Here is a 23354-nt window from a genome sequence, read left to right as displayed (position 1 = left end):
CTATCTGTATTATGTTACGTGTATTGTAAATATAGCGCTGTTGTTGCCCTGTTTTTATTCAACATGATTTCTCATCACACTTATTCTCATCAGTCCACTTTTGCCGTTTCGCTTATTGAACATTTTTGTGCCATTTCTTACTGTGAAATGAAACACTTGAAATAGCCAAACACAAAAGGTCCGTCATAAACTAAAATATTAAATGCCACGCAGTAATCTAGTGTCACCGAAAAATGAAACATGACTAAATTGCTCAGAGATGAGCAAATCGGTGTGTTTTAGAATACTGTTCCTTATTAACTGATTTGCGAGTACTGAAATGTTGGACGCAGCGATAGGGTCAAAATATGGACCGGCAATGAGACCTCGAAGGCATGACTTTTACCAAGATTGTGGAAATAAAATACATTCAAATGCAGTGCACTGTAGTAAAAGATGTAGAAATAGACCCGGAGACTGAACAATACTGTAAAAGCATATGGGAGAAGGAGGCATCACGCAACAACAACGCCCAGTGGGTGTTGAACTCGAGAAAATACTACAACAGCAACCATCATGCTAGCAGACATCCAAGATAGCTGGACTGCTCCACACCCTGACATGGTCCATGCCTACTGGCTGAAGAAGTTAAACGCCCTCCACTTCCACCTGGCAGCACAGATTAACCATCTGCTAACGAATGGATCACAGCCTGAACGGTTAACTAAAGTCCTGATCCTGAAGGACCCCCAGAAAGGGGCAGTTCCATTCAACTTCCAGCCCATAACCTACCTCTGTGCAACATGGAGACTCCTCTCAGGCATCATTGCGTCTAAGGTGTGCAGGCACGAGAATCAATACATGAGTGGGGCCCAGAAAGGTGCTGACAAGAACACCAGAGGAGCCAAGCAGCAGTTACTGGTGGATCAATTAGTCACTCTAGACTGTAAGACCAGACAGGCCAACTTGTGCACCGCCTGGATTGACTACAACAAAGCCTATAATTCAGTGACCCACATATGGATCCTGGAATGCTCGAGGCTGTATAACATTAACAGGACCCTAAGAGCCTTCATCAAGAACTCAGTGGGGCTGTACAAGACCAGCCTAGAGGCAAACCAGGCCAACAGCTCAAGTCACCATCAAGTGTGGGATTTACCAAGGAGTTGCCATGTCCCTGCTATTGTTCTGCAAAAGCCTGAACCCTCTCAGTGAGATCATCACCAAGAGTGGCTACAGATACTGGCTAGAAAATGGAGCAATGGTCAGCTGCCTGCACTGCATGGATAACTCACTAATCCATCTCACCAAGATATACAGCAATGACATCGGAATGTCATTTGGACAGAACAAGTGTGGTCGGATGGTTACAAGGCGAACAAAGTTAATCAGAACTGAGGGGATTGTGCTATTGGAAGGTAACATAGCAGATGTTGAGGGAAGCTACAAGTACCTTGGAATTTCACAGGCAAATGGGAATCATGCATCATAACAGCAGGCATAGCGTACATGGAATGCCATAACCTAGTGGCTGGCATTGTATACAGAAACATCTGTGCTGAATACGGAATGGAAGCTCTGAGGTCAATGTGGGATACACCCCACATTGGTGTTAGAGAATGACTGAGCTAAGATCTTGTGGTACATGCAGATACAGACTGACAAAATGGTAATGGCTAACCAACCGGACATAGTAGTGATGGACAAACTATATATATATATATATATATATATATATATATATATATATATATATATATATATATATATATATATATATATATATAGTTACAACTCAATTTATTAGAAAATTAATATTTATTAGAAGCACCCTATCCATATTATGCACCTATTATGCAACTCTTCATCAATAGGTAGAATCTACTGGCCGTTTTTAAGTTGCAGACTGCTTATAAACCAACAGTGACGATGCTTAATGGAAACACTGAAGCAGCATCGCTGTGCTTGATGCATTCATACAAGGGAAACCCCCCCCCCACTACCATGCCTGTAGTACATCAGTGTCAGTAATAGTCCTGTGTTCCAACACTATTCCATGAGGAACAGTTTAGAAACTGAATGATAGTGCGTGTTCATTTCTAAAATATGCGTACCTAATAAGGTAGCCAGAGACTGTAGGTGCCAGATATGTGGAGTGTCCCACAGTGTGGGAGTCAAGTATATATTCCGAGCCAGGCTGATGAGCACTGTTATAGCACTGGTGATGTTTTATAAAACTGCTTCATATAAGTCACTGTATGCTCTTGTAAAAATTATACCAGTGTATCAAGAAAAGCAGCACAGCTAAAAATGCTGATGGCCTGAAACGTCTGCACCTGTCACCCATTCTGCCAAATTTGGACCCTGTCCCACCTTTTACTGTCTTCCTCTGGGTTCAAATCAGATACAAACCTCCACTGATTACAACCCACGAGGCTTCAGTCTCAAAGTAGGTGGAGCCTGGGAACTGTGTTCTGAATGACAGATGCATTAAATGGAACATGGCATTTGATTTAGAAGTATGTTTGTGTGCACTAATTTTTCATTCAAGGTGAGTCTGTTTGCTCTAAGCAATGCCTGGTGCTGGATTGGAGGCTAATTACACATTCGTCTGTATTCAGCCATACCCGTCTCCCTTTGAGCTCCATGGCAATATGCTACTAATGCATGCAAATAGCAGTTTTTGCCAGCTGGCTCGACAAGAGAGGAAAAGATTAGCGTGTGTAGGACACACTGCAACTCTCATAACCCCTTTTACAATGAAAAGTGCACTTGTGTTATGCGATGAAATTGAATTTTTGATGGCCGTGAGAATAATTTATCATTCCACAAGACAGAATATAGCATAAACATTGTCTGTTGTATCTGTTTTATAACAGGAACAGGGAAAAAGAGACCACAGAATTAAAGCGGCACATGAGTTTTCTGTTTTTCTGCACCTGGACTGTGTTTGAGTAATCCAGACAAGGTGTATGATGTTCTGTAGACCCGTACAGACATTTCATGTGTATGCCAAAGACCTTTTTAGTAAAACAGTGCCATGATTTCACAATGTATTGAGTAATTCAGGCCGTTACCACAATCAATTGTCAGCACAAGAAATAGTCTCAGAAGAGGTCACAATCTGTAATAAATAAACCATTAAGGGCATCTTTGAAATGGCATAACATTTACCTTCCCCAGGTTTAGGTATAGCTGATGTAAGAATTTAGTGGGATAATTAAGTGCTTGTTGTTAATAGAAATGTTTGCTTAGGAAAGTAAATTATCTTTAGAAAATGAAGACAAACAAGGCAAGTGCGATTCAAGTGTTGGCAGATTTATTGAATTTGGGAGATTTATTGAGATTTATATAACTTGAAATGATATTAACCCTTTCAAAGCTAGTTGATTCCTAAAATCTCCACTTTCACCTGTTTTCCAGGAAACTGCTTCCCATAAACCGCAGACCTACAGTTTCCCATTCACGTGGAACCAGACTTCAGATTACTAATATACAAGCAACACACAAACATTAGAGCAAAGCTATTCACAGAGATGCATCAAATGATATATTTGTATTTTCTCATGATAAATCACACAGTACTGGCAACAAAGGTACTTAACAGTTTCAGTGATGGCCACTAGATGTCAAACATTCATTATAAATTCGACAAAGGTTATTAGGGACATAAACATTTCATCTCTACAGAGGTATTTTATGTATTATATTGGACATTTAAAATGTGGCATTTGTCTTGATCTTATAATTTCTAATTCACAACGTTCTAATTTTAAAACAAGGTTAGATCACTAGCGCCTGTAAACCTTTAACACTATAAACCTTCATTTATAACGTTTAAAATAGAACATTTACACGTTTCCCGGGCGCCGTGTGGAAATGGCGCTACTATCGCTTTAAGGCAGCCATAGTTTTTTGGCATGTCGAGGCAGCGACATTTTTTCAATGCAAGACTCGGCCTGCATAAATTATGTTCATGACGTAGTGCAAAAGACCAATTTTCTGTTAATTTTTGGAGACTTTTCCGCAGATAACAGTTTTTCTCGATTCATTGGGCGCACCAAGTTCCCCTGCGCGACAGTTAACGGGGTACCTATTACTAAATATTTAGTAAAGGACGGTCACCGCGTTGCCGAACCTCCTTATCAATGCAAATCCCTCTTTTGTGTGCAGCCATAGCGCCCGTCTGGAAGCTGTGAGATGAATTTTTAATTATGCATGTCTAAAACAAACTGTGGCAAAGCTCGCCGAAGGAGGAGAAATAGAAATTTGACCGAAATTACACGGGTAAGTTATGAATATGATTACATAAGAACATGGCTTTTCCCCCTTTGCATGACAGACCGATGATAGGAAATGAGTTTTTGGTTAATATGCAATGGTCTTAATTAGCATAATTTATATATTTATGATAAAGAGAAAGGAAATACATAAAAATGCAGTCTCGAGGCACGGCGCGTGAGGAGTGTGGGTAGAAGACGTGGCTTGTTAAAGTGGTGTGTGCCCCCCCCGCCCGAGTCCCGGAGTTTGATGGGGTGCCATGGGGGCAACACCTGCTGAAGTTTGGACACATGGAGAATCTTAGGCGGAGGGGTGGCTCCGTGCCTTTGAACTACACGTCCTCTCTGACATTTCGGGGGAGGGGGATGGTTTAAAACAACACGTATGCACTTTAACGATTGTCACCCGTGAAACACGAGTTCGCCTGACATACAGCAACACCACGGCGGCCGTCACCGGCTGCTTTATGTGAAAATGTTCCGCAGTGCTTTGCATAATACCCTGTTGTTTTAGGACAGGATCGAGGAATCTGGCATTTCGCGCGCGCACGCCCCCCCGTCTGGCCCGGTAACGATATAACGCGATTTGGGCTGGCCGCGTGCATGTAGCCGGCGATGCACCGGCCGCGCGGGCTTTGCGCGGAGTCACTGCCGAAATGTGTCGAAAGGTGACCGCGGGCGTGGTGTGTGGTCGTAATGCCGCCTGAACGCGCCGCGTTACTGATCGCTCGTCCCTCATGCTGCAGTGGCACAGTTCACATCCAGTCGAAATGTGTTCAGTGAGTGTGGAAAGTTGCTGGGATTTCTGAGTGCAGGATGTTTTCCCCTCTACTCAAAAGTCCTCGAGAGAGCAACCCCCCCCCCCCCCCCCAAAAAAAAAACAACAAAAAATAGTGCTTGGTGCTGTGAATCTCGCCACGGCGTGGTTTGTAATTGGGAGTTGGAACTGATTATGGTTTTGTAGTTGGCATTCAGCACTGGAAATTTTGTAAATGTCTTGATTCAGGTGGTATCGCGAGCAGGTTCTGCTTTCTTCTGTCATCATGCCAAACGTGTGAGCTCCTTGGGCATCAACCTGAACCATGGACTCGGAAGACCTCCCTGCAAACGACGCACCTCTCACTGTCAATGAGCAGGTAGCAGCACTTTGGTCACAAGCAGGTCCTTCTGCAGCGTTTTGACTGTGTGCGCCCACCGTTATCACAGTTTACGTGATGCCTCATGCTCAAATAAACACAAACTCCATTAGCTATCTGTTGCTACGAGCAACCCTCGCCTCCACCCTCCGACACCCAGGTGTTTCTCATGCTTCTTCGTGTACGTGCATGTCCACTTTAACGTCCTATGAATTATGTCGTACAGCAGAGTATAAGCAATCTTCTGTTGGTTTGAGGTGGTTGCAGCAAGCATTGCTTACGCTGGTTTGGAGCCGACACCCTTCGTGTCTGGTCGCTGTACTCATGTCTGTGCCTTTTTGTGTCTGTGTTTGTTTGGTTCATCGTGCCCTAATATCTGCCTGGCCTTTCTGTTCTCCTTAGCCATTCACTGTCTGACTGCAGAAGTGTTTTTTCAGCTGTTAGGTTTCTGCAGTTTGACATTCCCTGCTCAAGACGACCAGGTATGCATCCACTCTCTTTCCGCAAAGCTGTGCACCCAGATCGGATGCTCCCTGTCTGTTTGTGCTACTGAACTACTCCTTCACCCCGGGCCATATTTTAGCTCTGGGTGATGGCAGAAGTGTTTCCATCTTACTGGCTCCTTAGTTTGGCTATCTGTCACATACTTTAGGCCTGTATTGTTTGTACACCTCCGTGCCGTGACGGACCGCCAGCGTGAGCCTCACCTGGCTTTACATGCTCACCTGTCTCCAGGTTATTGTCATGTCTGGCCATGAGACCATTCGCGTGCTAGAAGTGGAAGTGGACGCGGCTCTGTCCTCCTCGGGGGCTGATGGGAAGTTGGGTGCTGGGGGAGAGGAGGTTGCGGACCCAACCCTGGAGCCAGCAGAGGGGCGCACTCAGGACAGTCCGGTAGCATCCAGTACCGCTGCCTCTGGTGAGGGAGCAACAGCTGCATCGCATACAAAACTCCTGTTCTATTCTGTTCGGTGGTGTTCTGTTCAGTTGTCATGTTTATCCCCACAGTTTCTACTGAGGCTGTCCAGACTGTGGCTGCCCCGATCAGTGTGTCTCTGCCTCAGCCCCAAACCACCATGCCAATCACTGTCCAGACATGTCCACAGGTAAACGGCTTAAGCATTGTTTGGGCCAAACTTTGAGTGCCCCATTCATTTCTCATTCAGTGCATTTCCAGTACCTTTTTTAAAGCTCATAGTGGAATCATACTTTGAAAAGCATGTTCTGTAAGCCTGTCCACCTGGTTTATGTGATTTTTAAAAACATTTTTTGGCACTCTTAAGGTTCTGACCCAGGATGGCCTGGCCACCCTGATGACGGGCATGATGGCCCAGCAGGGCTCCCTGGGCCAGCCCCTCCTCATCCCCATCAGTATGGCGGGCTCCGTGGGCGGGCAGAGCGGCCTGGCTGTTCTTACGTTTCCCGCCGCTACGGTGGCCACCCTCCCCGGTCTCGCAGCCGCAGGGCAGGCCGGAAGCCTGATCAAACTGCCTTTTGCCGGCCTGCAGGGTAACGTGCTCCTTACTACTCAATGCGAGCAGAATTTTGGCCCATAATGTGTTTGTATTTGATTTAAGCGCATTTTTCAGCTGATACAGAGATTGCTTAAAGTTCTAGTTATATATTTGATGCTTCTGAACAGCGGTAGTTTAAGATTAGGTTGTACGGACAGACCTGATCTGGTAGCATTACATTCAACAAATAAAAAAGATTTGTGAGCGTATTACAATTTGGCTGTTTGTAAGCGAGGCTTAGTCATGATTTTAGAAAGAAATGATTATCCATGCCTCATAGGAAAATTTTGTTTAGAACATTTAAAAAGAGAAATTTATATTGCCAGTCTAAATTTGTACTACACATAACTTTGAGAAGTGCTGGGGACAAGAATGTGCACCAGGTGTTGCATTAATTTTAGCTGCTCATCAAATTCACGTTCCCTTTAAGAAATGAAGCCCTCTGGCACGTTAAAGAAATCAGCACTGGGTCTGAGAGGTAGAAGCTCATGAAAAGATTTTATGGCCATGTTTGTCAAGTTTATTGCTGTTGAACAATTCGCAAAGTATCAGAACCGTGGTTTAAAATGTTTGTAGTGCGGATTTGTATTTATTTTTGATAAATAAGTTTTGTTTCACAAATTGTCAGTTGTACTGTGTTTATCTCAGCACCGCATGACAAAATATAGGCACAAATGTCTGATTTTGCCATTAATAATATAAATTTTTATTGACTAAAATGCACAGATTGTTATTGAACGAATAATGTATGCTTGTAGGGAAATCACTTTTGAAACAAACACAGAACTGTTTCTCCAGAGAGAGTGCACTTTCAAAGGGTGGCGGAGCCACAATCAGCCATTTCAGAAAGTGATGGCGACGTGTCCCTAGTGTTGCCAGCATAAATTATGTCTGTGCTGCCAAAAAAGAGTTGTTTTTTTTTGGTTTTTTTTGGGAAACGGAGGCCTGAAGCGGTAGGGAGGAAAATATCTGCTCCTACACAAATCCTGAGTTTTCATGTGGACGTGTGACGTCCACAAACTGATTTTAAAATAGCACCACGCTGTCGTTCTCAGTGTACATATGAAGACAGGTTGGAGTAGGTTTGGGTTTCTCTCAGCCCTGAAGATTTTCTCCTTCACTATCGGCTGATCTTTCCAAAGACCGCGTTCCCGGATCTCCCTGGTGCCGTGCCGCGTGACCTCGAGGCCGGCGTCTGATTGGCGGTCCTCTAAAGCATTCCTCTGCGTCTTTTTTTGTTCCCCTTCTAAAACCCCCCCCCCCCCCCCCCCCCCCAGCTGCCACAGTTCTGAACTCCGTCCAGCCCCAGCTGCAAACGCCTGCACAGACGCTCCTGCAGACGCAGGCGGCACCGGGCGGGGCTGCCCAGGTGCCCGCCACCCCGGCCTCGCACAAGGCCCCCGAGCCCAGCGTGTCCGTGGCTACACTCCAGACTGCAGGCCTCACCATTAACCCTGCCATCGTGAGTTAGAGCGGCTGCACATCACATGACGTGACACTACCTCTCTGGACTAAATAAATTGTTTTTTATTTTTCTTTTGTTCTTCTTTTATATTAATATTTGAATATTGCCTTGGGAGATGGTTAGTTAATGTGATATTAGCATGTGATATGATGTATTTTGTCTCAAGTCATAGTTGCTTCTCATAGTGCTTTTGTTGGTTCACCTGCTAGAGCATGTAAAGCAGGTGTTAGCAACACCAAGGTCATGGGTTCAATTCCCAGGGAGCATCCGTATTGTCATACTCATGAATATGTAAATCACCTTGGATATGTGCTTCTTCCAAATGCTGTAAATGTTAACATGTGTTGCCTTTTCCTTTTCTGTTATGATAGAAAAGTGCTTTATTCAAACTGATGTCTCTGGCTGTCTCAGATCAGTGCTGCTTCACTGGGGGCCCAACCGCAGTTCATCAGCTCCCTGACCACAACTCCCATAATCACTAGTGCCATGTCCAATGTGGCAGGACTCACCAGTCAGATCATCACCAATGCACAGGGACAGGTATGACGGAAATGATGATTTATATCAGCAGCACCTATCGTGAAAGTGTTTTAATGTTACAGTAGTGGGATGTATTCAAGCCATTGCTATGTCATTTTAAGTTTACAACCCCTGTCATTGAAGAGCTGTCCTGTTTCCCCATAAGGACATTAACACATGTATTAATGGCATTACCCAGCTTCCTTAAGGTCTGAATACAGTAGTCACCATGCAGCTTTGCCTTTAAACCTTTGGAGGGGGAAAAAATTCTGTTACTATGTGAACTGGGATTTTTCCATGTTGTAAACAAGCTTTATATATCTGAATGTGGTGGGAGGGGGTGTTAATTTGAGGATTTTTATGGACCCATTTGTCATAAAGTTCAGACAGGTGATATTTTCAAACAGTTTAAAAACATCATTGATGACAACAACAATAACAACAACAATAATAAGGCGGAAAAAAGGAGCAACAGCAACGGAGTGATGAGGCCTTGCGCCGACGTCGGCTGCGTCCCCTTGTCTGCAGGTGATCGGCACTTTGCCTGTGCTGGTGAACCCCGCCTCGCTGGCTGGAGCACCCACGGCTTCCGCGTTACCCGCGCAGGGTCTGCAGGTGCAGACCGTGTCGCCGCAGCTGCTGCTGAACTCGCAGGGCCAGATCATAGCCACCCTCGGCAACGGCCCAGCCGCCCCCACCTCTGCCCCCGGCGGCGGCGCCGCCGTCCTGCCCAAAGCCGCCGGGCCTCTCTCGCACACCAAAACCACCACGCAGGTGGGACCCGACACTGTTTAATCGATGTCCAGCGAACGAGCAAGGCGCTTTTATGTTGGGGGCTCGGTTCCACGGTGTTAGCTGTCGCAGCTTTTGCCTGAACAGATCTGACAGTTTGCAATTTTAGGATTAAATGCGAAAAGCAGGATCCGTGGGTTGGGGGAAGCTGGATCGCGGGTTCGCGTTCGTGCTCATTGCGATTGGCTGTGCAGGGACCCATGGTGACGGTAGCCCAGACTCCAGTGGTGATTGCTCCCCAGCCATCGGCAGGGAAGACGACCTCTGCTGTTTCCACGGCGGTGCCTATAGCCTGTGCAGAAATGCCCACTGTGGGTCAGCTTGTCAGCAGTATGTATTCTCTTGTTCCCCTTTTTAAACAGAAATGTCACTGTCATTCACGGTTGGCTGGCTTGTACATGTTGGAGAGGTTACAAAGATCTCTTTTATAGTAACTAACATTAATCTCTTATCTGCAAACTAATCCAGCCTCGTTTATATCTGGTGCAGGGCTTGTTTGTCTGTGTGTGTTTGGTTAGATCACTGGGGTTGGTGAGAGTTAAAGGTTTTCTTTTCTCCCGTGTGAAGAACCACAGTCTGGTGTGTCTGAGGAAGAGGGCATTAACCTGGAGGAGATTCGGGAGTTTGCCAAAAACTTTAAAATCAGAAGACTCTCCCTGGGACTGACCCAAACACAAGTGGGCCAGGCTCTCACAGCGACAGAGGGACCCGCCTACAGCCAGTCTGCTATTTGCAGGTCAGTCTCTCTCTCTCTCGTGTGTGTGTGTGTGTGTGTGTGTGTGTGTGTGTGTGTGTGTGTACTTTATCAGCTATACACGGATAGCTTAGCGCATGTCAGTCGGCCTCTAAACGCAGATGGCGTCTGTGCCTTTGTCTTCGCTCCGACTTCACCCCTGCAGATTCGAGAAGCTTGACATCACACCTAAGAGTGCCCAGAAGCTGAAGCCCGTGCTGGAGCGCTGGCTGGCCGAGGCCGAGCTCTGGAACCAGAAGGGCCAGCAAAACCTGATGGAGTTCGTGGGCGGCGAGCCGTCCAAGAAGCGAAAGCGCCGCACCAGCTTCACGCCACAGGCCATTGAGGCCCTCAACACCTACTTTGAGAAGAACGCCCTCCCGACAGGCCAGGAGATTACGGAGATCGCCAAGGAGCTGAATTATGACCGGGAGGTGGTACGGGTGTGGTTCTGCAACCGTAGGCAGACGCTCAAGAACACCAGCAAGATCAACGTGTTCCAGGTACAGTAAGGGCGACGGAGAGGCAGCGCATGCAATAGAGGAGTTGGGTGCAGGTGTGCCGGGGAAAAACCTGGGCTGGTTCTTTTGTATTGCGAAGTGTTTTCAAGGCTGGTGCTCTATGAGGAGAGTGCACGGTGGTGTTCACAGCCGATGGACTTGGGTTGCTATCGAAGCCGACGGGATTGCATAACTGGTCTTTGGTCGGGGGGAACATGACCCTCAGTTTTCTGTAACAATTTTTTTCTTACTCTGCATGTGGTACTGTCATTTTGAGCACTGATTGCCATTGAGAAACCATTTTCTTGCTCACGTTTTGACTGTAAATTTTGTTTATTGATGATTGTATGTGGGTGCCCTTTCAAATACTCATATAATTGATAACTGATGACCATATAAAGCAGTGAAATGTAAAAGCCCTCTATTTAGACAATTTTTTTTTTTTTTAATGGATTTTGCCTACATGCAATAGAATAGTGGCAAGACCCTTTTATTTTAGCTGTGGTGAAATCTTTTTGGTAATAATCCTCACAATCTTTTACTTATGCCACAGGTTTTGACAGTCTAGAACTAAGATTGTGTAGGAGTGGATTAGGCGCACCCCAGAAGCTGAGCTACACTTTCAGATATTTAAGTCTTATGGTGATGTAATGTTTTAAACCATTGTTCCCATGTTTTTTCAGCTTTCTGGTAGCTCTGACAGTCCTCTCATACGGTCAGTCTTCTGTAAGAAAGTCTGTCTTTTTACAGTGTGTGAGCAATGTTATGATAATGGACAATCATGGTATTTGGATCGGAGCGTATGACCTCGATTTTAGGTTGCAAAACTCACTGCATTATAATTAGGCTTTCTTGTCTTTTTATGAAGTTAAATAGATGCTCACCTAAGCACATTATGTCTATTGTTTTAAATAGAGAATTTAGCAAGTTTTAAACATATTTAAGATTGCAGTGGCTAACATGACATTTAAGTCTATATGGATTACTCTTAACGTAACACATGTATGCCAAAATAATAGCTTTGATAGGTAGATCTCTATTAAAGGAAAAGCTCTTTATATTGTGAAGGTCTGCCTCAGATTAAAAACATTGAGTAGTAATGTAAATATGACGGAGCATTGTTGATCTATTCCTCACATGTTGGTCATGTGGAGAGTGACTAGTTAAAGGACTGTTAGCTGAGCTTTCAGTTATATTACCATAGTAACTCCAGTCAGTATGACTTATGCGTTTCAAATTTACCACCCTCTTTCTCTCTGTTCTCGTTCCTGATTATTCGTTTATTCATGCCAACCCTTTGCCCAAAAGTCCATGAATAATATGGAGAAAAGTTTTCTTTGTTTTCCTTCTAAAATGCAATGTTTTCTGAAGCCTTAACGTGTGTGTGTGTGTGTGTGTGTGTGTGTGTGTGTGTGTGTGTGTGTGTGTGTGTGTGTGTGTGTGTGTGTGTGTGTGTGTGTGTGTGTGTGTGTGTGTGTGTGTGTGTGTGTGTGTGTGTGTGTGTGTGTGTGTGTGATATAATTAGTCAGCTATCCACACAGTCCTGTTTGTGGCAATGCAACAAGTCGTAGAGTTAATAAGACAACAGATTGTGACCGTAGGACAAAAAACAAAATATCGACTGAAGTATGTGCTAATGTGTTCTTGTTTCGTATGTAGGTGTTTTGACACAAAGCTATACCGTTATGAATTCTGAATGCTCATATATTGGATCTTTTTCTGAGCCAAAAAATGTTTTTTGGTAATGTTTGGAGAAGGGAGCTGTAGCCTAGCTTTCAATTGTTCTCTATAAACATGAACTGAAGATGTTCAAGAACAAGAATTGCTCCAACTTTTTTACTCCATGATGTGGCAGTACAGCAGAGCACTTAAACCAGCTATGATTTAATTTAACTCCATTTATACTGTAAGCTTTAGCAAAGGTACTCGGAAAACCTTTATTATTATTATTATTTTTTTGGTAATATTTGTCATTTATCTTGTTATTTGAGTAACAGTAAATGGGAATGAGAAATCCAAGTAAATTGTATGGAAATGGTGGAATAATCTCTTGTGTATAACATTTAATACTTGCCATTCTATCTCAATAAAGTGTCATTTAACTCAAATGCTATTATATATGCTAATAGTGATATTTGTTTTGCTGATACACAGTGCATTAATAAGATGCTTCCAGGTGACTTGAACCCATGTGATGGACCTGAGAATATGTGCTGTTGGTTTTCCCATTGCTTTTGTCTTAACTAACTCCAAAACCCAACAATAATCCCAAGACTACTAACCCAGTAGGAATCTATGAAAGAACAGCTGGCGATTTGTATTCTTAAATGGCCCAGAGATGTTGGAAGCAGATCCTTTATGTACTGTATGTTATGACATGAGGTCTCCATGGAATGGACTTATTTTTCAAGCACATCCCACAAGATTGGACTGGTTGGTTTGGACTGAAATCAGGTGAGTTTGGAGGCCAGGTCAACTGCCTCTGTTGGCTTTCCTTCTTCCCACAGTGGATCCTGGTGCCACCTCCAACGTGCGTCCTGCTGTCTACATGACGTGAGATTAAAAGTGGTTTATCAGATCTTTTATTGTCCGTGGTCTGGTTCTGATGCTCACATGCCCATTGTAGGTGCTTGGGGCAGAGGTCAACCAGTCTGCGTCAACGCAGCATGCTGTGGTTCACTTTGTGGTTCGACACTTTTCCGTTACAAACAGCGTTAACTTTTTCAACAATTCGTGCTACAGTAGCTCTTCTGTGGGATCGGACAAGACAGGCTAATCCTTGCTCCCCACACACATGACCCTACCGTTGGTTCACCAGTTGTCCTTCCTTGGACTGCTTTTGGTAGGTACTACCCAGTGTGGACCTGCAACTTTTAGAGATGCTCTGACCAAGTCTGTCTATATGACAACGTGGTACTTTTTAGAGTTACCTGGATCCTTATGCTTTGGTTCTTTTTCCTACTTCCAACACATCAACTTTAAGACCTGGTTGTTCACTTGCTGCCTAATATATCCCAGCCTTTGACAAGGGGCCACTGCATTGAGGTAATCAATGTTATTCACTTCACGTAGTGGTGGTTTTAATGTGGCTGATTGGTGTATATAACAGATCTTCTCAGTTGGGTAGCATTAAGCTTAGAGCTCAGCGTGCAAATTTATTTTCCAGTTGCTCTCACTTGGGATACGTTAATGCTTATTTACAGAACCAGTGCCACTGCGTTCAAGGTAAAGACTAACTTTTATTCTTTTTTGCTGAGTAAATTTAATGTCAGTACTGATGGCTGTGACACAAACATCCCACTGTACCCACAAGTAAAAGTTGGGGTTCAGTCCTTCTCTTTTAATTTTCAGTACACTTTCTCTATGCTGATTTCATGAATAGAAAGGCTGTAAACATTATAGGCAAAACTCAAGCATCAGTATACATGAAAAACAGCTACCCCAGATACTGAAGAAACTAGCTGGACATGCATATGGTATGGACTGTTTATTTGTTTTGGTCAATTAACTAAAAATGTTAAACACAGCCATTTATGGCTTAATTGGTCAAGAATGGATAACAGTCACGTAGTTAATGGTGATCTTTGCACACAGCCGTATATCATTTGAAGTCGATTTTACAGCGGATCTACAGTGTTATCTGTCCTGAACCAATGCGACTGCTGTTGTATTCGGAGGGGTGAATGCTCAGTATTTCAGAAAATAAAACCTTTTAGCCTTGAGAGATCTTTATCAAGTCACCCACAGGCTATGGAATACACAGAATGTGCCCACCAAATTGTATCACAGCTGCAGTAATATTTTTGCTAGCATCTAACAAACATAGCGTAACCATCTTTATTAAGTCCTAATGTAGACTGCCATATGTAATTACACCTGCTATTACCGTGTAACCGCCAAGCCGATAGGGGGCAGACATGCCCTCCCGTCTCCGCCACCGGCGAAGAAGACTGCTGCGGATATTACAGCGATTTCTAGCGAACAGACCCGATAAACAAACATGCCTTTCGTGTAATAATTCTAATTTCTTATGTGCTTTTATTTGATCAGACACCTGGTTCAACGATTTCTTTCCAGGTAGGTGACCCTTCGTCGCCATTCCGAGTTTTAAAATGACGGAGCACAGCTAAACCAGTCTCCTCTCGGCTCCAGATAGCGAGCGGAGTTGTTGTTATTGTTTGTTTGTTTGTTTGTTTGTTTCATTCCGGATGAAAAATGTTCTCACACAACTTATGTGATTTTATCTGAAGGTAATTAACGACGGACAGGGGCTCACCTGACGATTACCAAAGGGGAGACAGACATTGTTTTTGTGTCCTTAATAAACCAAATCATAGGAACTTGTCTGCTACCGTCTGGTCTTGTTAACATGGCGCGACCAGGTGAAGTTGGAGAACAAGTTGGTTAGTGGCGGGGAAAGTGTTGCTGTTATCGCTAGTTTCTCCTCACAGCCCCGGCGACATTTTACCCAGTATCAGAGAAGCTGTTTTGACTACTCAGCAGCACTCGGGCCCAGTCTGTCACGAACAGCAGTTTTGAAGCCTGAACACACCTAAGTGGCCGCCGAGGGGGAACGTGGCTGGTGGAGTTTTTTGCTGAGGTGCCAGATGATGTGTTTGTGGTTGCTGATACCGTCCGGATGCTTTCTTCTAGCTGTTACTAGGACTCTGAACGTGATCATTTGCGAATTTAAATAGTTAATTTCTCATCTTTTCACAGGTGTGTTTGAAAGTTGAAAAGAAAGAGAGGCCAGTTTGGTGTATCTTTTGTCATTTGGACCTGATTTAAATCTAAACTTCCCCATCATAATGGCCTGGGCTCTGAAGTTACCGCTGGCCGATGAGGTGATCGAGTCCGGTCTGGTCCAGGACTTCGATGCCAGTCTCTCTGGCATTGGCCAGGAGCTCGGAGCTGGAGCGTACAGCATGAGGTATGGTTGAGCGCTGTGGGCTTTGGGATCCTCGTCCACGTATTGTTTTAAACGTGATGTCCTGATTGTCCATGTGGGGGTGGGGGGGGTGGGGGGGGGGGGGGAAGGAGGATATTCTATGAATCTACATTTTAATTACATAGTAATTCAACATCAAAATTAGCCATTATCAGTGAACTTTTGTTTTAAACTGAAGCTGATGTGTGCTATAGTAATAAGTCAAGAAATAAACTGCAAAGTATTTTTGAACTCTTACAAGTTGCTAGTTGTAGTCTACCCTGCAAAAATTTGTACAATTCTTGTGACTATTACTCATGCTAATTTTAATGAACGTTATAGAATAACTTTCAAATCATGTTTTTCCCTGTAATTTAATGACCAGTTCTGCCTGTTCCTGTTCTCTGCTCCATATAGCAATGTTAGAACATGTTTATTATTGTTCGTTTTGGAAACTTGTCACCTAAATTAAGGTTCACAGCAAATCTCAAAAGTGCAAAAGTCTTTTATTTTGACTCCGTGCTCCTCTTTTCTGTCCACAGTGATGTGCTGGCTCTCCCCATCTTTAAGCAGGAAGAGTCCAACCTGCCCCCAGACAATGACAATAAGATCCTTCCTTTCCAGTATGTTCTGTGTGCTGCCACATCACCTGCTGTGAAGCTGCACGATGAGACGCTCACCTACCTCAACCAAGGTCCGTTCCCTCGGAAACTCTGTGCATGGCTATAGGATTGCATAAAATATAACATTTTAATTTACAAGCCTTCATTTTGACAACAAAAAATACAGTCTGTTTATATAGTCTACATAAAGGGAGTATTTTTAATAAAAGCACCCATAAATGGCTTGTCATTTTATATAGATTTTGTCAGCTTTGTTCTTATTGGTTTGCTTTTAAATGCTCAGCGTTCCTCGGAGTTGACGGTGCTGCTTTATTAAACTGCCGCTGCAATTAGAATAATCCTTCTGATTAAATGTTCACAACCACGTCTCCAGGACAGTCCTACGAAATTCGCATGCTGGACAATCGGAAAATGGGCGAACTCCCGGAGATCACGGGTAAAATGGTGAAGGTGAGGGCTTCGCTTTGCGGCCTGTGGCTCATGACCGTGCCCCCGTGACGCGGTAGAGTCCGTGCTTAACGACAAACCCCCCCGTGTTGGTGCCCACAGAGCATCATCCGCGTGGTGTTCCACGACCGTAGGTTGCAGTACACTGAGCACCAGCAGCTGGAAGGCTGGCGCTGGAATCGTCCCGGTGACCGAATCCTCGACCTTGGTGAGAACCAGCCACTTCATTCCCTGCTGAGCAGACTGCGTTTCATTTCGGCAACCTAACGGCGAACTATTAAGCTATTAAAGGAGAAATGAACATGTGAGAATCAAGGGCCCACAGGCAATTTAGATTTATATTTGTTGTGATTTTGTACCAAAGTGGGTTTATGGCACCAATTTCAATTATAGCAAATGACACCAGAAGCAGTTTTGATTGACATTTTAAATTTAAGATACACAGTGTGACTGCTTCTTAAAGAGCCCCGGTTTAAACATGTGATTAATAAAACATCGCTTTAATAAATGAAAATGATTGTCCGTCGGTGGGTGGACTCTCTGCAGACATCCCCATGTCTGTCGGTATTGTGGACCCAAGGGCAAACCCAACCCAGCTCAACACGGTAGAGTTTCTGTGGGATCCCTCGAAGCGGACGTCAGTCTTCATCCAGGTATCCTGTTCCTGTCTGAGAACAGCTGGACGTGCGCTGGTTCAGAATCTAGCAGAACATATTGTGGCAGCCCTGCACGCTGGCCGGATTGGTGCGAGACTCCTTGGTGCTGATGTGGCTCCCTCGTTTTTAGGTCCACTGCATCAGTACGGAGTTCACCATGCGCAAGCATGGTGGTGAAAAGGGCGTGCCCTTCCGCGTCCAGATCGACACGTTCAAGGAGAACGAGGCAGGGGAGTACACGGAACACCTGCACTCTGCCAGCTGCCAAATCAAAGTCTTCAAGGTGGGCTACAAGCATGCACTCAGCTGTGCTTGCTCAGCTCCAGTGACATTTACGGTCTCGTGGTGGAGCTTTGAGCCGGGGTGGTGGTGGTGGTGGGGGGTGGCACTTGGTACTCGGTTTTGTTTGTCCGCAACTCGTCACCGTGTGAGAACCTGTCTTTAATGACACCTTTTAGACACCGTCTCATATCCGAGACTGACTAGACGGTGTGGTCTTTCCCCAGCCCAAAGGTGCCGACAGGAAGCAGAAGACGGACAGGGAAAAGATGGAGAAGAGGGCTCCACAAGAAAAGGAGAAATACCAGCCGTCATACGAGACGACCATCCTCACTGAGGTGTGTACCTGGAACCCGGCTGGGGACATTCCACTGAGCGTCTCTTGGGAGATCGTGGTTTGAAAAATGCTCCGCCCTCTTACAGTCTGATTCCACACTGGCACAAAAAATGTCCCGCCCTGTTTGTATGATGTTATCATGTGTCTCTGTAGTGTTCACCTTGGCCTGAAGCTACATACGTCAACAACTCCCCGTCGCCAGGATTTGGCCCCACTCACAACAGCTTCCCTGTAACGGAAGGGTAAGGAACGCCCTCAGCTCACTGCTGTTGTGGCGTGTGCCGTCGCACGATAGACTTGCAGTCAACGTCAGTCGTATCTAACGTGAGATCTGATTGTGTATTGCAATTGACATCCTACAGCCTTCCTGTATTGTCATCATAGTTTTTTCTCACTGTTTCTTTCCTCAACATCAGAAACTTCACATCTAATTTGGCTCCAATTGTTTCTAGCAATGGATCACCAAACCACCAGCCTGAGCCAGTTGTACAGGTGGCAGATGTAAGTAGCCTCTTCTCCTTCTCCTTTTCCCCTGATGCGTTATGTGTTATGACAGTGTTTGGTTGATGACAGAATCCTGTGCATTGGCATATACATGATAGAGCTCATGTAGGTATGCGCTGTTACATCATCCATTTGCATGTCTCGTTAAAGAACATCGTGCTTGTGCATACACACTTGTGCTTTTGTTTTAGTTATATTAGTTAGGCTGCATTGATCAAAACTTCTCTCTGTGCCCCTGTCGTGTACTTGCAAGCAATTTTTTAAACTATTCATGCTGATGTAAGACGCGTGCTGCTGATTATATAACAGCAATAGTGTGTGTGTTGAATGGGTCAGTCACCTCCTCGCTCCCGTTTGCGGGAGCTGGTGAACCGCGCTCCGCTACGCCTGGGTGTTTCCGCGTAACGCAGCTCATCTGTGCTGTGGCGATATGCCTGGCGCGTGCCGTCTCGTACTTGAACCCTAAAAGGCACTAATCATTAGCGATGCTCTTCCGCACCCGTGAGCTTGTAAAGGTACCTGAAATTTCATGCTCAGTTCAAATGCAGGAATTGGTGCGTTGCCCTTAGCTTAGTTCTACCTGTAAGGCAGGAGTGCCTAAGGTGTGTTGGATTAGGGCAGTAGCCCGCCATGACCACACTTCTACACCCCTACTCTGCGGCCTTTCGTCACTTTTGATTTGATCTGTTTCTAGAAGAAATGGCTACAAAGCTTATTTTTTGTGCAAACCTGCCCTAATGTAGTTATTAGCCAAATGGATGTGGTACCTTCTCCTTTTTGTGCACTGGATGATGGCCAACTAAGTTATATTTCTTGGTTCATTATCACAGTAACTTTGCCATACTGCAGTAAAACGTTTGTTTCTTAATAGTGACTCGAGGACAAATGGCCGTTAGTCTGTATTCACTATATAAACCGGCACTCACTCAGGATTTAGTGCTGTTTTGGAAAATATGGCAAATTGAAACAGAACATGAAGCCCGACAGTTGTTCCATCTGCTTATACGGTGAGAGCCGTCTGACAGCAGTTGCTGCTTTAAACGTTTTTGAGTGATTTCCTAGGCAAAGGGAAATCCACAATAGGAATGTCGTTGTCCTTGTCTGATAAACAGATCTGCATAAATACATATATGCATAGAAGTCTAAGATCGGAACTGCAACATGGTGGGAGTTCAGTGAACAACCAATGATGGCAGAGATGCTAAGAGTCAGGGAGGTGCAGCTGTATTGGTCATATGAGATGGACTATTATATTGTATGAAATGTTTTTGCAGTGGCACTGGCCCACGCTGAGCGTTTGAACTGTTTTCTCTGTCTGAAAATGGAGGGGATGTTTATTTGGGGTGGGCTGGGGGGGTCCTAATGACTTTACGATCCTCACACTAAGGCCTACCTCTGTCCTTTCTCTCTACCCTGAACAAACAGAATCTGTTGCCCACGGCAACACCACAGGAAGCACAGCAGTGGCTCCATAGAAACCGCTTTTCGCCATTCTGCCGTCTCTTCACAAACTTCTCGGGTAATGGGACATTCCAGCTTGCTATGAGTGCATTACATACCATACAGCTCCCATGTCTGCGCTCTTGTGCCCCGGCAACCACGTGGCACCCTACCTAAATGTTATGAAGTCATGCTTATTAAGACAAACGTTACATGCCAGTACTGAGGAACTCCACTCTTGAGTCTTTTGTTTGCTTGTTTATCCAGTAAATAGCAGGTAAGGGATGTAGTTTAGGTCAGTGTTTTGTAATGGCTTTAGTTTTGGGGGGTAATCTTGTTGGTGTGTGTGTGTGTGTATATATGTGTGTGTATATATATATATATGTGTGTGTGTGTGTGTGTGTGTGTGTGTGTGTGTGTGTGTGTGTGTGTGTGTGTGTGTGTGTGTGTGTGTGTGTGTGTGTGTGTGTGTTGGTTTGAGTATTCACTTCCTGGGACTGTCATCAGGGGCAGACTTGCTGAAACTAACCAGGGAGGACGTCATTCAGATCTGCGGCCCAGCTGATGGCATAAGACTGTTTAACGCACTGAAAGGAAGGTGGGGGTGTATTTTCAATGTGTCTGTGTGTGTGTGAAAAAGAGGCTTTGTGACTTGGATACAAATATGACACATGGCCACTTGCAGCGTGACCGTCTCAGCCATTCTGATGAGAGAATTGGCCCACGCTGACTGTAAGTGTTTGTTGCTCAGGGTGGTTCGTCCGAGACTCACTGTCTACGTGTGCCAAGAGTCCCAGCAGGGGCGCGAGCAGCAACAGAAGCATGAGAACGGAGACGGCACGGGCAGCACCTTCTTCGGTGCGTGTTTGGGCGTGGGAGCCGCTGAGGGTTAATCCAATTGGACGGCAGTCCTCACAACCACGTAGGAAAAAGAGTGACCGGTTCTGTCTTCCTTGCCCTGACCTCTGCAGTGTACCACGCCATTTACCTGGAGGAGCTGACGGCTGTTGAGCTGACGGAGAAAATAGCCCAGCTCTTCAATATCTCTCCACGCCAGATCAACCAGATCTTCAAGCAGGGACCCACGGGCATTCATGTGCTGGTCAGTGATGAGGTGAGTTTGACAGCAGGGTTTTTTTTTCTTCTGCCCACTGCTTTGGGATTTCCAAAGACTAGAGATCATCTACTCCATGCAGAACTATAACTTCATGAATTATGGTCTGAGTAGCTGTGTAATGATGGTTTTCTTTAATGTCCTTTGTCCTGTGCGATACCTTTGTGAAATATTGAGTACTATGACGCAAAGAAACTTCATCTTTGATGTGACTCCTTGATGATTGTTTTTTCCATTTTTCTCTCACAGATGATTCAGAACTTTCAGGACGAGATGTGTTTTGTCTTGGATACAATGAAAGGTACTAAAAGCCATCCAGGTCAACCAGAGCGTGTCCCTCTCCAAGTTTAAACATGTCTCTGTGTGCTAGTCTGCGTTGTAAACTTCCCCCTCCTGTGTTGGCAGCTGAGACGAACGATGGCTACCACATCATCCTGAAGTGAGAACACAAGAAGGGGGACGAGAGTTGGCCCCCGTTTTCCATCCGATTGGTCCCTGTCAGCACGCCCCGCCCACACTCCCCAACCTCGACTCCTCCCGGGCTGCGCTCATGACTGTTTTGCTTGGAACGAGTACGGAGGCTGCCGTGGGAAATGGGAGACGCGTCTGGCCCATTCTAAAACCTCCATGTGTTGCTCTCCTCGGAGTATCTCAACTGCCAGTACTACCCCACCCCCACCCCAATGCGTTTTTTTGGTTTTTTTTTGCTTTTGCTTTGTCATTTCTTATGTCGTATTCAAAGTGTATTTCTTTGATGTCCACGTGTTACCCGAGCTCTCTGGTGTGCCAAAGCCTGTTGCCAACCCCCAACCCCCCCCAACACACACACACAAACAAGAAAGACTGAATGGGCTGATGTGTAGTGTTTTTAGATGATATCTGATCTGGTCCTCATGCATCTACACTCGCGGTTAAGAGAACCGTGTGTGTATTCACTCCAGTGAGAAAGTCTGAACACGGATAAGGACCTGCATGTAGCTGAAGCGAGTGTCGCCTCTGCTCCTGTTGTTGGAAGAGCATAACAGGCTTGTGTCTTCGGTGTGTTTCTGAAAGCATTCTTGACAACTTTCTCGGCCAACGTGAAACTTGAACTTTTCCTTAAATCAGGTTTTCCGTGATTGAGGAAGGCAATGATAGAATCGTAGGGTGATGGGCAGTCTCACAGATGCCCTTCCACGAATCGGTTTTCGTTTTCTAGTCTTGTCAGTGTCTTTGTTCACCTGTGCTGTTTGTCCCATGTGTTATCGGTTGGAAAAAAATGTATTGGTGTCATTCGAGACCTTTTCTCTGCAGACTTATTCACAGAGCTCTGCTCAGTGCTCCGTCATCTTATCGCTCTGAATGAATTATTTTAGTATCCTCCTCTGGCTTGGCAGTTTGAAAGAGGAGCATTGCTCGGTGTAACTGAGTTACTGTTATCTAGCTGATGTCTTACCTCACATTCTAAATGCTAAAAAAAAAAAAGTCTTTGTTTCGCACGAGACGAATGTCGTCTCTGATGTGGATTCTTTTCTGAGGACGGTGAAGGGTGATGTGGCTCTGAGAGTAGTGAATCCTTCATGCCGACAAACACGCACTACATTTTGGTGTTGACTGTTCTCTCTTACAGTTTAGACAGTGGGGCACAAGGCACCACCAAGCTGATCTCCCTCTCGGCATCTCATTCGCTCTTAATCCCTTGTTTTTGTTTTTTTCATTATACTCATCATTGTCGCAAAGCTCTGTCATTAGAGTATTATTTACCAGTTGCAGTTTTGGCTTTTTTTTTAGGAGGAAAATATTTTTATTTTTTGCAGACAAGAAAATAATCATGTCTTACATAAGCCTGTAACCCAGCAGAGTTGTGTGGGTCATTCACGTTGTTGGGTTGCTTTTATTCTTTGGGCTCTGACCGCTGTAATGCAGCTCCAGACGGGGCGGTAGGGATGTGGTCAAACTTCTCATGAAGGTAGTGACGGTTAGCTGCGCTAGATGTAAGGACAAAGAGCAAGAAATAACTGAGGCATAATCTGTCCCTATCCCCTCTTATCAATGTCACTGCAAAAATTAAAATGGATTAACAATGCAGCGTGTGTATTGGTCCTTTTTCTGCAGTAATTGGCAGTGTCA

At 44.9% G+C, this 23354-nt stretch overlaps 2 protein-coding genes across 7 annotated transcripts; both read left to right on the top strand.

Moving 5' to 3' along the window:
* Positions 1-3921: 3921 nt before the first annotated feature.
* pou6f1 (POU class 6 homeobox 1) lies at positions 3922-12339 on the top strand. Of its 4 annotated transcripts, none has more exons than XM_035521775.1 (11): positions 3922-4266; positions 5266-5395; positions 6131-6314; positions 6404-6501; positions 6679-6904; positions 8187-8371; positions 8786-8914; positions 9422-9667; positions 9880-10015; positions 10253-10421; positions 10585-12339. In XM_035521775.1, the coding sequence occupies exons 2-11, from the start codon at positions 5342-5344 to the stop codon at positions 10928-10930; spliced, it is 1773 nt and encodes a 590-aa protein (XP_035377668.1). In that variant the 5' UTR covers positions 3922-4266; positions 5266-5341; the 3' UTR covers positions 10931-12339. The 4 variants fall into 4 exon arrangements, with proteins under 4 accessions (XP_035377668.1, XP_035377667.1, XP_035377670.1 ...); XM_035521776.1 differs by lacking the exon at positions 3922-4266 and adding an exon at positions 5798-5877 and having other exon boundaries at positions 5307-5395; XM_035521774.1 differs by lacking the exon at positions 5266-5395.
* A 2512-nt stretch (positions 12340-14851) lies between these two features.
* tfcp2 (transcription factor CP2) lies at positions 14852-23310 on the top strand. Of its 3 annotated transcripts, XM_027008464.2 has the most exons (17): positions 14852-14995; positions 15169-15518; positions 15638-15848; positions 16388-16539; positions 16842-16918; positions 17018-17123; positions 17462-17568; positions 17702-17854; positions 18078-18188; positions 18341-18429; positions 18604-18688; positions 20117-20210; positions 20639-20729; positions 20883-20989; positions 21103-21245; positions 21495-21546; positions 21651-23310. In XM_027008464.2, the coding sequence occupies exons 3-17, from the start codon at positions 15727-15729 to the stop codon at positions 21686-21688; spliced, it is 1527 nt and encodes a 508-aa protein (XP_026864265.1). In that variant the 5' UTR covers positions 14852-14995; positions 15169-15518; positions 15638-15726; the 3' UTR covers positions 21689-23310. The 3 variants fall into 3 exon arrangements, with proteins under 3 accessions (XP_026864265.1, XP_026864266.1, XP_026864264.1); XM_027008465.2 differs by lacking the exon at positions 15169-15518 and having other exon boundaries at positions 18640-18688; XM_027008463.2 differs by lacking the exon at positions 15169-15518.
* Positions 23311-23354: the final 44 nt, after the last annotated feature.

Source organism: Electrophorus electricus, chromosome 22, assembly GCF_013358815.1.
Source record: "Electrophorus electricus isolate fEleEle1 chromosome 22, fEleEle1.pri, whole genome shotgun sequence".
Taxonomy (NCBI): Eukaryota; Metazoa; Chordata; class Actinopteri; order Gymnotiformes; family Gymnotidae; genus Electrophorus; species Electrophorus electricus.
This window is presented reverse-complemented; position numbering and strand designations above follow the sequence as displayed.

What these genes read in the sequence shown, in the direction of transcription:
- tfcp2 (XM_027008463.2), top strand. Translation starts at nt 15,727, where the DNA reads ATGGCCTGGGCTCTGAAGTTACCGCTGGCCGATGAGGTGATCGAGTCC. An exon ending in CAGTTGTACAGGTGGCAGAT is followed by an intron (nt 18,689 to 20,116) that starts GTAAGTAGCCTC and finishes CTGAACAAACAG; the next exon opens with AATCTGTTGCCCACGGCAAC. An exon ending in CACGGGCAGCACCTTCTTCG is followed by an intron (nt 20,990 to 21,102) that starts GTGCGTGTTTGG and finishes TGACCTCTGCAG; the next exon opens with TGTACCACGCCATTTACCTG.
- pou6f1 (XM_035521774.1), top strand. Translation starts at nt 4,198, where the DNA reads ATGTCTAAAACAAACTGTGGCAAAGCTCGCCGAAGGAGGAGAAATAGA. An exon ending in CTGTCCAGACATGTCCACAG is followed by an intron (nt 6,502 to 6,678) that starts GTAAACGGCTTA and finishes GGCACTCTTAAG; the next exon opens with GTTCTGACCCAGGATGGCCT. An exon ending in TCACCAATGCACAGGGACAG is followed by an intron (nt 8,915 to 9,421) that starts GTATGACGGAAA and finishes CCTTGTCTGCAG; the next exon opens with GTGATCGGCACTTTGCCTGT.